At 41.2% G+C, this 15,269-nt stretch overlaps 1 protein-coding gene across 2 annotated transcripts in view; it reads left to right on the top strand.

Annotated features, from left to right (window-relative positions):
- Positions 1–1,514: 1,514 nt before the first annotated feature.
- egln1a (egl-9 family hypoxia-inducible factor 1a) overlaps positions 1,515–15,269 on the top strand; it is a 30,968-nt gene continuing 17,213 nt past the window's right edge. The window contains exon 1 of one of the 2 annotated variants that reach the window (XM_040034395.1): positions 1,515–2,534. In XM_040034395.1, coding sequence (XP_039890329.1) covers positions 1,848–2,534 — 687 coding nt within the window. In that variant the 5' untranslated portion in view covers positions 1,515–1,847. The remainder of the gene's footprint in view (positions 2,535–15,269) is intronic. The other variant, XM_040034394.1, reaches the window with a different exon arrangement.

Below are 15,269 nucleotides of genomic sequence, written 5' to 3'. Positions count from 1 at the left end.
CATCTTACATCTCTTTGGTGTGTCATTCTGGATGATTGTTTTGTGTATATTATATTTGTGGATAAAACAAGACCAGGACCCAGATGAAAAAAACAAAACAATTTAACTTACCGTTGTGATGAATGAATGACAGGTGTTTGTCATAAAATATTTATATGAGTACCTCCATGCTCAATAAAATTTAAAATGTTATCCAATATGGCTTCCAGTAAGTGATTTAAGTCACCGGTCTGTCATAATCCTAAGTTTCATAAACTGCACGCCACCCAACTTATCTGTCTATCATAACAGCAGCAAGCTCTTTAACTTTTTGTTTGTGCGAAAGGAATTTCACCTATGCGAGCCAGGAATGAGAGCACAACACAGTGCTGCTGACTGGAGATGCCTTCAGGTGCTCCCTTCAAGCTCCTACAAACTGATTTGTGCCAAAAACTGGTTTCCGATTCTTCTGTTTTTATTATGTCTTTTTTCTCATAAATAGGTTATATATAAAACAAAGAAACGACTTGTTCTGCAAAAAATCTTTATGACTCCGTCTTATTGCATCAACATCATGATTATAATCCAGTCCCTTTTGGCCAATTAAAATATCTTTATAGAAGTGTGATGTTAGTTCTTGACATTTTAATTTTAACGACACATTTGACTTGCAAGTGGGTAGCTTCTGTTTCACTAACATCACAAGGTGACAGGGCTCAAAACGATTTGCTATCATTCATAAGTGGTATGTTTAGCAGATTATTAGTCGTTTGCAGCAATGTAAATACCTCCAATTATGTTTTTATTTTTATTATTTTGGGGGGGCAAATACCAGAAATCACTTTTCGGCACGCCACAGGTTTTTAGATGTTTCTTTTGCTTAATATAGAATAATTACAACAGCACAACCACACGCAGGTAGACAAATACTCATCAGAATATCTGGTTTCTTACTTTATAATTTAGGCTATACGATACTATTGCTTCGATAGGAAATGCGCACAAAACGAGTCAGTGATGCTTGAAGCAACACTTGCCATATGGCTATATCTCTTTTGCTTGTCCTTTCCACAAATCTGTAAGCGGTTTGTGTCAAATTTAAATGACAGCGCTACCTTTAATTTGCCATTACACTGCATTGCAGTGTTACACTAATGGTGAAAGTCAGAAAGAAAGCAACATTGGATTTATAACCTATTATACTGGATTGGTTACTCAAAGTATAGAAGTATAATCATGCATTTATGTCCTTTCAGTCTGTTGCACATTTTGTTCATACTTATTACTGCATGGTTGGTGGAGCTAATTTTCTGCACTGTTAGAGAACATGAATATATTGCATAATTGAAACAGTTAGGGTAACATATGTACATCACTTTTTACCGACTGACCAGAGGCGCATGCTCCCTTTATACCCCCGACAAGACTTGAACATGAACTTCCACGTGTCGCAAACACGCCACTTTTACACCGCCAACTGTCTGTCCGACCGCACCTGAAAGCAGCACGAGAGAGGCGGTGCCTTTGTGCTGACGTCAGAGCGGGCCGGTCCTCGAGCTGGGCTGGCTGAGCACACTCTGAGCGGCGACATCCATTACCCCGGGAAGGAGAGCTAGCTTGCAAAAATGCCTCCCAAAGACCTCGACCCACCCCTAAAAGCTGGTCCATGGGCGCACGTTGTCGTGTTATTCCGCTGACACACGAGGAAGAAAAGGACATGAGTGCGATAAAATGGCAGGGTTTTGAATGTTTGGTTCCTCTGGGTATCAGCGTGGCGTCGGCGGCGGGTCGTTTCCAAAGTTGTCGATTAGCAGGGCGCGTGAAGGATCGGTATTAAAGGAGCAGTACGCCTCCTGTATCCTCAAAACATGGAGAAGCCGCAGAGCGAGCTGGACCGAGACCGACAGTACTGTGAACTTTGCGGGAGGTTTGATAACCTTCTTAAGTGCGGTAGATGCCGCAGCTCCTTTTACTGCAGCAAGGAGCACCAGAAGCAGGACTGGAAGAAACACAAGCTCATTTGTAAGGAGGCGGACAAGCCGCAGCCGCCCGCACAGAAGCCCGAGCAGGCACCGCCGCCCGGGGACGACGAGGCGCCTGAGAAATGTCGAGAAGAGCAAAGCTCCGAGCAAGCAGACATTGCAAACACAAAAGCACTGAGAATTGAGGTGAGAGCTGGACATGATATGTCCGACAGCACCGCCACACCTAACGGACAGAGCAGCTTATCCCCGCAGAAACTTGCCATGGAGTGCATAGTGCCGTGCATGAATAAGCACGGCATCTGTGTGGTGGACGGCTTTGTAGGAGCAGAGATCGGGCTGGACATTCTTGAAAATGTCAAGGCCCTGTACGAAACTGGCAAGTTCACAGACGGTCAACTGGTGAGTCAAAAGAGCGACTCCACTAAAGACATCCGAGGGGATAAAATCACGTGGATCGATGGCAAGGAGCCCCGCTGCGAGAAGATACAATATCTAATGAATCGCATGGACGACCTGATTAGACATTGTAATGGCAAACTGGGAAACTATGCGATAAATGGAAGAACAAAGGTAAGTACGAAGCACACGCGCATACTGCGCATCTACTGCATTCATCCTCCAGGAGCCAGAGGCTTGCTGGTGTGACACCTGCCACACACACTACAAGGTCAGGGAAGCAGCAATACTCTGCGTGGGGATGAAATCAAAAGTACCGCAGGTTTTTAACAGGGGTGCATCATTCTGCAGAAGCTTTTTTTCTCCCACTTTTGTCGTTAAAGCGCTATTAGGTGTAACAGATCAACCTTGTTTGCTAATTAGATTCGACTTTGCGGGTAAGAGGCCGGTGAGTCCTCTTCTGGCTTTGCTCTGAGTCAGAAAGGTGATTGCTGGTGCTGCTCACATGTTAATGGTTTTGTTTTGGACGCACGAAGAGTGTGCACAGACAGCGCACGTGTTCGGTCGCCATGGCAATAGAAAGACACCCTCAAATCATTGCTCTAAATAAACGCAATACCTCAACCAATAAGAAAGATTAAATTTGGATAGATCATGTGTCTGCAGCATCTTTGAATCAAATGAAATCCAGCTGAAATCTAATGAAAGCAAAGCACGAGGCACATTGTTCTAGCAAGCAGCTGCAAGCATATGCCATGCTGGACTGTTTATTCTAGCCTAAAATGATTTTTTTTTTAAAAAGTATATTGATCCTAGTTCAGATGTGTAAATAGTTTAGCTTTCTGATGCCTACAGAATATATTCCTAAATCCATATTATCCATAGATTACTGCTCAAGTCCAGTCCTCACCTCTACAGGCTGCACTCCCTCCATTAAGTGTGTATTGTTCATATTTTGAATGACTATTGGTTTTTAGATGTGTTTCGTAGGTGTGTAATTATGTATGGTGCTCTATTTAAAATAAAGGTGATGGGGAAAGCATCAGATATAGAAAGCAGAGTTTCCAAATTAAAGATCCGATTTCGCTGAAAGCACCTTAGTAAGCAGTGAATAGCAGAGCTATATGCTCTAACAGACTGCATTAGTTTCAGGACGGTCATTCTGACCAGTGACACGACTAACACAGTTAACACATGCTGCCACATGCACAAACAATGGAGGCAGTCCAGCTTATCAGAATGTATATATTGTATTCATATGTTTGTACTTTAGCTTTTATTTTTGGTAAAATGTGAGTGATGTGAAGAAGCTGCAACCATGTGGCAGCTTTAGTGGTGACAGGTTGTGGTGATAAGTTCAGTGTCACACAACATATTTGGTTAGGCAGCATTCCTATACTGAGAAGAAAACCTGCGTGTTACAGGGGCGAAAGGAAGCTGTGGGTAGCTTCTGTTCCACTAAAATGTGTTTTCTAAGAACTTGTTTTTAATTGTCGGATGTCCTCGTTTTTTCAGGCTGAGCAGCTAGAGTTCAGAAGCTCTCCCGGCACCTGGTTTGTTTTTTCCTAACTGTTAGTGCTGTCTAGTGGATAACGATGGTTGCGTGTGACCTGCGACTCTTGACAGATCTGGTCACCATGGCCTTATAGCATGAGACTGCCTCAGGAGAGGATGAGGTGCTTTCAGGCTTTCTCCTCTTCCTCCTCCTCTCCTGAGTGAAATTCTTTGAAGGCTATAGTCACTATTAACTAGAAGTTTAGCAACATCACTTTGAATCTGGCTAGAACCTAAACACACTAAAGCAACGGGCCTTTTATTATAATATTAGAGAAATAAATCAACTTTGTAGTCACACACCTCTCACACAGTTGATGGAGTGGATGGAGCCATCACAAATATCTGCTGAGAATAAATAAAAGCTGCTGGACTGTGAAACATTTTTTTTTTAAAATGATTTTAGTTAATATTATAATTGTTTAATATAATTATTTATTAACCTAACATCAAGCTGTTTGAGATTAAATCAGTTTTTCAGAGCGATTTCTTTAGTTTTTAAATTGAATTCAAAATGAAAAGAAAAAATAAATCAGTGAATAAGAGGTGAGTGGGATACGTGACCTAGGTTTATGGCTAAACTGACAGGTATTTTTGACCACAAAGTCTTTTTCACAAGGGTTAGGGTTTTCTACCTACACCACAGGAAGCTTGCTGCTGCTGGTGGAGGCTGTGCGGCAGTGGGCTCGTACACTTTAGGAGACCTGCGCAGCAGCCGTGAAGTGAATAACGAAGAGCTTAAGCTCACAGCTTTACTTTCTCCAGATAAATCACTAACACTTTGAAACTGGTTCAAAGCATTGCGCACTAAACCAGTAGGTATTTTTTTACTAAAATATAAATATGATATAACATAAACTTTCTGGTCATTTGGGAAAATGTAGGGGTTTTTTTTTTTTTTTTGTATTGCTTTGTCCAAATCGTGTGTAGATTAAACATGATTTAACTGCAGAGTTAACAAACACCATATATTGGAATCAGCACATTTTTAGAATAGTTTAATAATAAGTAAACATTATGGCCTTTAAAAAGGTCAGATTTCTTACAGAAGTGTTATTAAAATCTGGTGCATTGGGGGGAAAAAAATGGTTACAAAAGATTTAAGGTTTTATTAACAGTTATTGCATCTATGGTTGAGCCATATTACACCGTTCACGGTAATACTGGTACAATGTAAGGCAACGATAAGAAAATAAAATAGACCCTGTGCACGAGAAAATGCTAACTTCATGGTTTGAGACCGGATGTGGGGTTGTACATTTCCGGTAGCTTTACTTTGCGGTCAATCGCTACCGCGAAGATATCCTCCAAAATCATGTCCAAAACTCGAAAACGGAAAGATCGCGTTAAGTTACAAAGAGCAGAAGGTGGGAACACTCACCACTGTTGTGTCATAAAAAATCTAATGATCAATTTTGACGTTTAAAGAGTTTAGATCGATCAGTTGTTTACATCACTCAACACAAGCAGAACTGCCTCACTGCATGCAGAAGACACATCGTCCACATTCAGAAGCACATCTCTGTATAGTGACTGGTCTTATGATTTAAACAGGCAAATGTTCAGCATTCAAACTGCAGGTGACGAATAGTCAAACCAGATGTTTCCCCCATTATGTCGATATCAGCTAGTCAAGTACACACCTACACAGCATGTTAACAAACCGTGAAAAAAGCCACACAAAAAATGAATGATTGCTGGTAAGGGTTTCTATACATTAGTATTTACGAAGGGTATGTTGTGACTTACCTTCAAAATTACTGTGGTCCCTCGCTAATAACGCGGTTCACCTTTCACCTCGCTGTTTCGCAGATTTTTTTTAGTGCAAGTTTGCACGTTTTTTGTTTTTTTTTACGTCACATTGTGTCCTGCGTCCTGATCGCTGCAGACGATCTCCTCCGTGACGTCTCTCCTGTACAGTACAGAATCGCTGCATCGATCGCTAGCAGTGTGACTCTGAAGTGCAGTACTGTATGTCCACGATGTCCACCAAACGTTTTGCACCGTCAAAAAATAAAATTGGCTACTTGATTTCACCTATCGCTAGTTATTTTTAGAACATAACACCCGCGATAAACGAGGGACAGCTGAGAAATATAACATTTGAATCCCTTTTCTCTTTTGCCCTGAGGCGCAGGGGGAAAATATCGACAAGTCGATGAACATCATTTACAGATATATTGGGTAAATGCCCAAGACATCTATAGAAATGTAAATCGCCGCTTGATTCATTCATTTGCTAAACTTGTTTTGGACCGTAAACAGGGCGTGAATAGGACACCGGAAACAAAGCTCCCCACAGGAGTTTCCGCACCGGAAGTAGCATATGCTAGCGTGCACATAGTCAATTGCGATAGAATATGGGTAAAACGTGCATGCGCAGTGCCTTTGTTTTCATACGCACATGGCCAAAAAAGCATGGCGGCAACGGAGAATGAGAAGGGGGAAAGCGGATCGTTGAGTGAAACGGATGAACCAGAATTGGTTTGTAAAAATGGTGCCACTTCAGTGATGTGGAACTGGTTTGGTGTTTGTCCGTCAGATACCCACCAAAGCACTTTTTTTGTAGAACATGCAAGCGGGCCGTATTTGTCGGACTAAGGTGCTCGTAAATCTGGGAGTGATCTGGGTCCAAAACTCCGTCCGCTACAGGTCCCAAAGTCAACACTGAGAGTTAAAAACTGTCTAAATTCTTTCATCTTTAATAAAACGAACAGCATTGATGCTTTACCAGGTGTAACAATTAAGTTTAACATCCAGCCATCCATGAAAACAGAATTTATTGCATTTAACGGAGTTAGAAGTTAGCGGAGGTTAGCTCGCTAGTTACCTAAGCATGATATAGCATGTTCTGACTGAGAGATTTCTGAACAAATTAAAACGTACAGCTCTGCTATCACCTCCAACATAAATGAAGACAGAAAACCAAACAGCAGTGACGTTTGTAGGGTTACTGAAGTTGGGCTAGCTGGTATATAATGATGTGATCGCTAGCGACACAGCTATGTTAGCATAACATAAACAGTGAAGCTGGAGGATGAACGCTAACTTTTTTCCACTCAATAAAAGGTAACATGAAGGTTCCTGATAGTTAGAGACAAATGCAATCTCATGGCAGGATGCTGTAAACGGACCAAACTTCAGTCAGGAGAACAACTGAGATAATCCATCCACAATAGGAGGTTAGTCATTAATATACTGCAACAACATGGGAATAGAGCAGCTGTGATAGAATACAGCATTAATGAATGAATGGTACAGAAGTGGAGGAAGCAAGAAGAATGAGTTGAATAAAGTTTGATTTATCTGACTGCTTTGTTTCGCTTAATGTGCCTTATAATCCCGTGCACCTTATGGTCCGAAAAATACGTATTTGACTTTTTTATTTGGCACACTGCAGTTTAATGTTGCAAAGCACCTCTTTTTAACTTTAGTGGATATTATATTCCATTTCTACTGGAAATGCCTTTTGGTTAAACTGTCAGCAGGGAATTTGCATTTGCACTGTTAAATTTTTATATAGCTTTAATGCACATAAAAAAACAGCTGCTTGTTTAAGTGAAAATAAATGGATGGGTTTTGTTGTGCTAGTAAAGTTGTGGAGTTGTATTTTGTCTGGCATTAACTATATCGTCTGTTATATCGTTTTCGCAAATTTTCAAATATATATCGTGATAAATATTTTTGGCCATATTGCCCTGCTCTAATTGGATCTAATGGTCTTTTTCTTTATGCCACTTAAATTAAATAATTTTTCCATCCAGTTAAACATTTAAAACAGAAAAATAAATAAAAAAGTTTAAAATTCAGATTATATTTATACATTTCATCTTAGTAACTTGAAATTTCAGTTTTTCATCTAAAAAGTTTGAGTTACTAAGTTTAAATTTTGAGATAAGTTTGACTTATACATGGCAAAATAAATAAAATTTAACAATTAAATGTCAGAAGACAGCCTTTCATAGCTCTTTGAGTTTTACAATAATTTCATTATTTGATATCCTGATCTGTAAACTTATTTTTATCTTTTTACTCTTTTGCATATAAAAACAAAGCTCCAACCTTCTGACAAGCTTTAAGCAGTTTTGAGGACTTCTTTGGTCTTTGACCTTGAGATGTATTTGTCACATCTTTTTAGAGGGAAATAACAGACTATACCAGAACTGGAATTAGCGCTTAAAAATGATACACTAAGAGTTGTCCCTGATCTACATTTGTTACATCATGTTGTGTTATAACAGCCCTTGACATTTAAAGGATCTAGTGGTGAAACAGCCCACATTCGATTGAAGTCTGTGGCCTTTACTCGCTCCAGGTACTTGTTTTTATGTGCTGGCACAGCTCTAGTTGCCGTATGCTGTTATTTTTAGGTTGCTTCTCCTGTCCAGTCGGTCCCCCCTCCTCTCTCACCCTTGGCTGTTTCTTAGTAGGCCTAAATGTTTTGGAGAAAGCACATTATTTCAGGTTGTGCTGTTGATCCATGCAGCTGGCCACTCACTCACACTCTACTGAGAACTTGACTTCCTCGCCTACTGCCCTAGTTGCCTTGGCAAACACACGGCTGGACTGTGACCAGCAAATATCAGCATGACTTGCACAAATGGAAATGCTGCAAGTATCAATGGCTCAAAGGGATATGACACAATGTAAGCACAATTCGCATTGGGAGAGACAGAGGAAAAAGATTTTGCCGAAATAGTTATTAAATGCCATTGTTTCCATTTCCCCCGTTCACTTGATAACACTGTGGGAAGTTGCAGGCAGTTGCAGGCAGCGGGACACGTTTGTTTCTTTGCAGATCCAGCATGTTGAATGCTCTCTGATACCATTTAAACATCCGGAAACCTAAAGAAGCTTGTAGCAGCAACATAATTGTCCTGTTACTGACTTATTTCACGCTACTGTTAGTCTGTCTTACATGATAAAAGAATAGCCAGCTAAGCTAAGGCTCCATTATAAACACCCTTACTGCTACTTTTCAAAGTTGACATTATTAAAGTTATGCCGATCACATGAAACATGATAGCCGTGTTAAGCATGCTGAAATATGACTCAGTACTGAATTTAAACACTGTACATACTGTAATGAGGTCCCACAGCAGCTTAAGTTTTCAAATATAATGCAGCCCAATACACACAAGGGAGATGTTGCTCCTGATTTGTTTGTTTTTTTGGTCCTTTTTTTCATGTCATAGGGCGCTGCAAGGCTGCACATATATGGATTCCAGCTGCATTACTGTCTCAAACATGACTCTTTATTGTGAAAAACAACGGGTCAGCTGTGGAAAAAAAACATCCCCCTGTAACATAAGTGTAGGCAAGACCTAGAGACAACAACAAACAAACAGTTTTCTGGGCTTTCTTTCTTTTAGTGCTTCCGTATGCGATAATTTTAAAAGTTGTTTCAGCAAGGAATACAAACCAGAGACATCCCATAGATATAATTTAAATGTGTGCATTTGCAGGTTTTGTTAGTCTTAGTTGTCTGTAAATGCATTGAAGTTTGGTAATAGACTGTTAGATTAAAGATAAACATTTAAAGATGTTGTTCTTGCTTTTTATAATGTCTTTGGGCACTAATTGATTCATCAAGAATACATTTGTAAATTGTCAAGAAAAGGACGACTTTAAGGAAGTTTAATTGAAAAGCTGTTACTGACGTAGACTGTGAGCATGTAATACGGTATGCGGTATTGCGATTTTCCGTTGTTTTTTCAAAATCTTTTCCTCATGCTATGAAATCATCTTGTCAATTCATTCATTTCAAAGCTGTTCAACTTAAACAGGACAGAACTGGACAGACCCCTTCCCTATCAACAGAGTTTGATAACAGTGTTTTGACGTTGTTGGCAGTTATTTGCTTTTGTCATTTGTTCTGTCACAGAGCAACGTGTGGACATGTGCTTTCAGAAGGAAGTTGACCCTTGACCTAAATCTTAAAGCTCTACAGAGCGAGTAGACAAGAGGAAGTCATGTGACAGTGGTCCTCTGAGCGCTGGGGACAGCTATACGTTATGCTATAGGCTCCACGAGCTGCTCATTCCGTCCGCCTACAGTACCAGCTTGACTTAAGTGCAGCACATTTCATGCCTGGTTTTATCCTGCTTATTGTTTAACCATCTCACTGTTGACCAGAAATAGTCTAGGAATTATTCAGCGCTCAGGCTCACCCATCATGGTCACGTATCCCCTCTCAAAGCCTGTAATCCATCTGTGGATTTCTTCAAATGCTCATGATACCATTCTTTTAATTAAAACCATAATGTGGTCTAAGCCGTGTAGAGTGATTTCTAAATCAGTGTGACATACCAGAGAGAGGGATGAATGCATCTAATTTAATCCAGCATTTGTTACAGTGTCATTTTCTTGAATAAGTGCTCATCGGTTAAAATGAAGCTGTTAAAATATACATTTTATTAAAGCTTAAAGCGCACATCCATCCTTCTGTTTCCTATCACAGCTGTCTAAGAGCAACACCTGGCCATGATCCAGGTGGAGCCCTGAGAAAGAGCTCTTTGTTTTTTACTACTTGCAACCGTGGGCTTGAAGACAGGAAGGATTTATGGTGGGTGGAGAGTGATAGTAATGGTGGTTTTAAAAAAAAAAACAAATGAAAGCATAATTAGAATTTTTTTCTTTTAAATAGAAAAAGACAGTCTCAGGGGATCACAAGCTAATGTATTCCAAGCCCGGATAAACAGGATGGTTGCGTTCAGGAAGGGCATCTGGCATAATGTCAGTGCCATATCAAACATGAACATCCATCCACTGATGAACATATTTTTGCAAATTAGATACTTTAATAATTATAATTGCCTCTTTGCAACAGTAAATGAAGGCTTCGGCTGTTATTTAAGTCATGTTTAATAGATTTCACTTTGTCTTTTACTTAGAAAGCCAATTTCTTAACTCATATCTTGACATGTTCAACTGTAACATATCAACATGCTGCATCACCCAGTTTCAGAATGAGTTCACATGGCTCTCACACAGTTGATGGAGTGGGTGGAGCCATCAGAGGTCAGATACAAATATCTGCTCTGTTGGTTTTTGGGCTGTTCGATATAATGATATATATCGGATGACGATATAAAAACGTCTATCGTTTCATTTTACGCAATCGTTTGTTTCGTGGTGTCGCAAAATAGACTGTTTACGGCAATATTTTTTTCATCGTTTTGATGGTCACTGTAGTGGCTATGTCAATTAGTTAAAGTTCTCTCTTTCTCTTATATTTTATATAACCACACTACAGACAGACAAGCGTTTGTTTTTATGCGTTGTCGTTAGCAACAACGACGGTAAAACCACCGCGTGTCCGTTTGTTCCACATAAACCTTTCACAATAAAGCTCAAGATCCTGTTGAGACTTTTCAAAATAAACTGAATCACGTGAAAGATGCAGATTATTTACGGATGAGAAGCAAAAAAGAGCCGTCATGTGCTAAAAAATAAACCTTAGACTCAAACGTTAGAACAGGCTTTTCCCTGCAGCACGCCGTGTAATAAACACTCACAAAGAAAACGGCGGGCGTTACAACTTATGTCTAAAAATGTATCGTTTCAGGCAGCGGTTAAAACACTCGACTCCAGCTACACGATGCCCAGCTGGAAACAAGTCGAGCTGCCTAAGATTCACAGAATTTACAGAAAATGTTACATTTTTGTGATTTATATCGTTATCGGACGATAGATGTCTTAATATCGGGATATGAGATTTTGGTCATATCGCACAGCCCTAGTTGGTTTTCATTGAATATGAGTCAAGGCTCTTGAACTCTGTGAAAAATCATAATGATTTTAGTCAATATTGCAATTGTGATTATTTAATAGAATTATTAACTTAAACATCAAGTTATTGAGATTAAATCTTTTTTCTGGGGGATTTCCTTAATAAGCCGGTCGTGCACCTCTCGATTTTTGTAACCTGTCGCGTTTTGCTGCCACAGCTGGGTTGAAGACTCAAGTGTTCAATCATGTCAGTTTTTATCACCATTTTAAGGATATTTTGATACAGAAGATTAGAGGGTCACTGAGTGCACATGTTTTATTATATCAGCTCTGATGTGATAGTATTGTCTGAGTGGAAACGCCTTTCGTTGAGGAGAAGACAGCAGCGGCTGTCTGCGCCTTAACGGCAAGCATAAATAGACGTGGCTTTAAAAGCCGTTAACAGCGGTGCACGAAGCGATCAACATGGTGGGTACACTGGGCCCTTTAGGAGACACTCACAGCAACCATGGGTGAACAACAAGGCGCTGAAGCTGACAGTTTTACTTTCTCTAGATAAATCTTGTTGACCGAAGGCTCTCTTTTAGTCCTCGTGGCTGGAGCTGCACTAAACAGTGAGTGAGCTTGAGATTTAAAGGGAAAGGGTGGGCTCGATTTATGACACAAGAAAAAGCGAGAGCTTTATAGCAAAAATGAATAGTAATAAAGAAAAGTTATCCTTTTTTCCCCCTGTTGGTTTTATAACTCAGTTAATTCCACTAATATGAATAGACACAGACTGACTGACTGCAGGGCAGTTTTGGTCTGTCACTGGATCCCAGACCTGAGTTTACTCCGGGTGAAACTTAAAGCAGCTCACAGAGATCAGCATATGCATTTATCTTTAGTTCGTCAGCGGGAGAGTGTGCTGAGATATACAGCGCTTTCAAGTTTAAACAATTCCTCTCAGAATATTTGCGTAACAGTACCAGAGAGTGCGTTTGTGTTTCCACCGCAACAAGTGGAGGTTAAAGGGTAGTGTTGCTGCTGCATACGTCCCTCAATTGTTCACAGCCTGCCATAAAGAAGAAAAGAGTAAACTGGGCCATTACTTTAAACAAGGATTTCCTCTGAGGCAGCACCACTCTCGGACAGATAAAGCAGTGAGCTATCCTGGGCCAAAACCCAAACTGCCGTGGTTCCCACACTCCTCTGTGCTACAAGGTCTCCATCCCAACTGTTTGTACTCATGTTTGGATAAGCATCTCTTATGTGAAGTGAGCGGACTCCTTGCAGCTTTTCCATTTTTCTCCACCCCAGTTCAAGGCTCACATCCTGAGTTATGTGTCGACACAGGGTGAAAGTTCCCTAATGTCATGTGTAGATGCATTTGTTTCACAGGTCTGTTTTAAGCAACTGTCCTTTATGTTTAAAGCTGTAATCAGTTTTTAGTTTGAGGACATGTTCTGGTAAATGTATGCCATTCTGCTGAATTTCTTAGTTATTTCCTTCTTTCTATATAGGAGCCCTTTAAATGTTTGCATTAGCATTTCTTTTACCCGACAATGTTTAAGGTACCATAGCTTAGTTAATGTTCGAGCTACAAAAAACAACTTGGGTTTATTCTCTCATTTCCCACTGAAACGTTAATCATATATATATATATATATATATATATATTTATTTTAGGGGTGCAACAATACTCGCATCGATATTGAACCGTTCGATACAGTGCTTTCGGTTCGGTATGCATATGTATTGAACAATACAAAATAAATTTTTAATTTATTTTATCAACTTTCCTTCTGACGATGCTGTCTGTGTTGAGCGCTCAGTGGATCTGCGCTCGACAGTGCAGCCTAGGCGGAGTAGTCGAACGCAGATTCACTGAGCGCAGGGCAAGCTAGCGAGACAGAAGTTAAGCTCTCCTTGCAACATGGCAAATTGAACCTCCCCCACCCTCATTCAGATCTGCCGTTTGGAACTATTTTGGTTTTCATGTGACGTATGACCCTGAAGGTAAGCGCGTCATGGACTAAAGTAAAACAGTATGTTGGATGTGCCACGCAATGCTCAATTACATGGGTAGGAGCTAGTGTGTTAGCGCAGTTAGCTCGTTAACGTGTTGGCCGTCCAGCCCCATGCACGGGCGATCCGCGGTAGCTCGTTAATGGAGATTTGCCGTGTTGTGGCGTTAACGTCATTTCAACGAGATTTACGCTGACAGCACTAGTGGGAACACAACAAATATGACTGCACATTTACGCCGACATCATCCTAGTGCAAAGACAAGTGGAAGCAGACAAAAACAACAAGCACGCATGCTACAAACTTTACCCGAGTCATTTAGACAGCCGTTAGCACATGATTCTCCTTATGGGGACCTGATATGTTTAATATGCTGCCGAGAATATAGCCCAGAAGAAGCGTATAGTATAGCTTTTATTTTGGAAAGAGACATTTCTCTGTAATAAACTCTCTTTTCCAAAGATGAGTGATTCCTCAATCAGATACAGGGCTTGCAAAATCGCCTGCCCGACGTCCCGGGGCTAGCAATTTTTCCAGTCGGGCTACCAAAATCTATCTCTTCCCTGCCCGTCGGGCTATCGTAGGAAGGAAAAATATATGTCAATGCTTTTGCATTCTTTCGGAAATGTAGCTGGGTAATTATGTCATTGGCATCGACGAGCCACTGTCAATATGTGACATATTGAAATCGCGTTTGAATTTGCGCTTGTTTTTTGCTTTCACTTTGCAATCGAGCGAACTGTGTATAGAGAGCGACAGCACTGATTGGTGAGTGATGATAATTTGCGCACCAATTCCTCTGACAGCGTCTTATCAATCGTTAGCTTACTATGCAAACATGACAAGTGAAATCTCCCGCAGCAAGCTTAAACATGTGAGAGGTTGATCGCGCAGAGAATCGCTGACCGTTATGTGAGTGCGTGTGTAAAAGCAGCAGGATATATATTGTAGCGGGTCAGGGCTGTTCGGGGTTCTGTTTGTACAGTTATGTTTTGTTTATGTTGCCATAGTGACGGGTGACGCCCTCTCGCTGCGACGGTGTGTCCTTCCGGGGTCAGAGGGCGCCCTGTGTGGTGTTGTTGTTGTTGTTGTTGCTGTGCGGTTGCCGCGCTGAGCAGTTAGCTAGCGGCAGTGTTCTTCTGCAGATGTCAATAAACGGCTGTGCTCCCTGGCTAGCTCACGGGAAGCAAATCCAAACGACACCTCCGTCTCCTCCTTGTCTGAGCTCGCCACATTGGTGTCAGAAGTGGGATGATGGTGGCACCCCATGTTCTGACCCGAGTGACTTTACCCCGCCGGTCGTGATCGGCCGGTGCGCCAAAAGAAGGCACCTGGACATTTGCAGGACTTTGTGTGGGGTAATGGGGTCGTCGGGGATGACTGACCCCTTAGGTGGGGGCTATGTAGCGGGTCAGGGCTGTTCGGGGTTCTGTTTGTACAGTTATGTTTTGTTTATGTTGCCATAGTGACGGGTGACGCCCTCTCGCTGTGACGGTGTGTCCTTCCGGGGTCAGAGGGCGCCCTGTGTGGTGTTGTTGTTGTTGTTGCTGTGCTGTTGCCGCGCTGAGCAGTTAGCTAGCGGCAGTGTTCTTCTGCAGATGTCAATAAACGGCTGTG

The sequence above is a fragment of the Simochromis diagramma genome, unplaced genomic scaffold (assembly GCF_900408965.1).
Source record: "Simochromis diagramma unplaced genomic scaffold, fSimDia1.1 OVJJ01000481.1, whole genome shotgun sequence".
NCBI classification, from domain to species: domain Eukaryota; kingdom Metazoa; phylum Chordata; class Actinopteri; order Cichliformes; family Cichlidae; genus Simochromis; species Simochromis diagramma.
The sequence above is the reverse complement of the archived record's forward strand: the minus strand, read 5'-3'. Positions and strand labels throughout refer to the sequence as shown.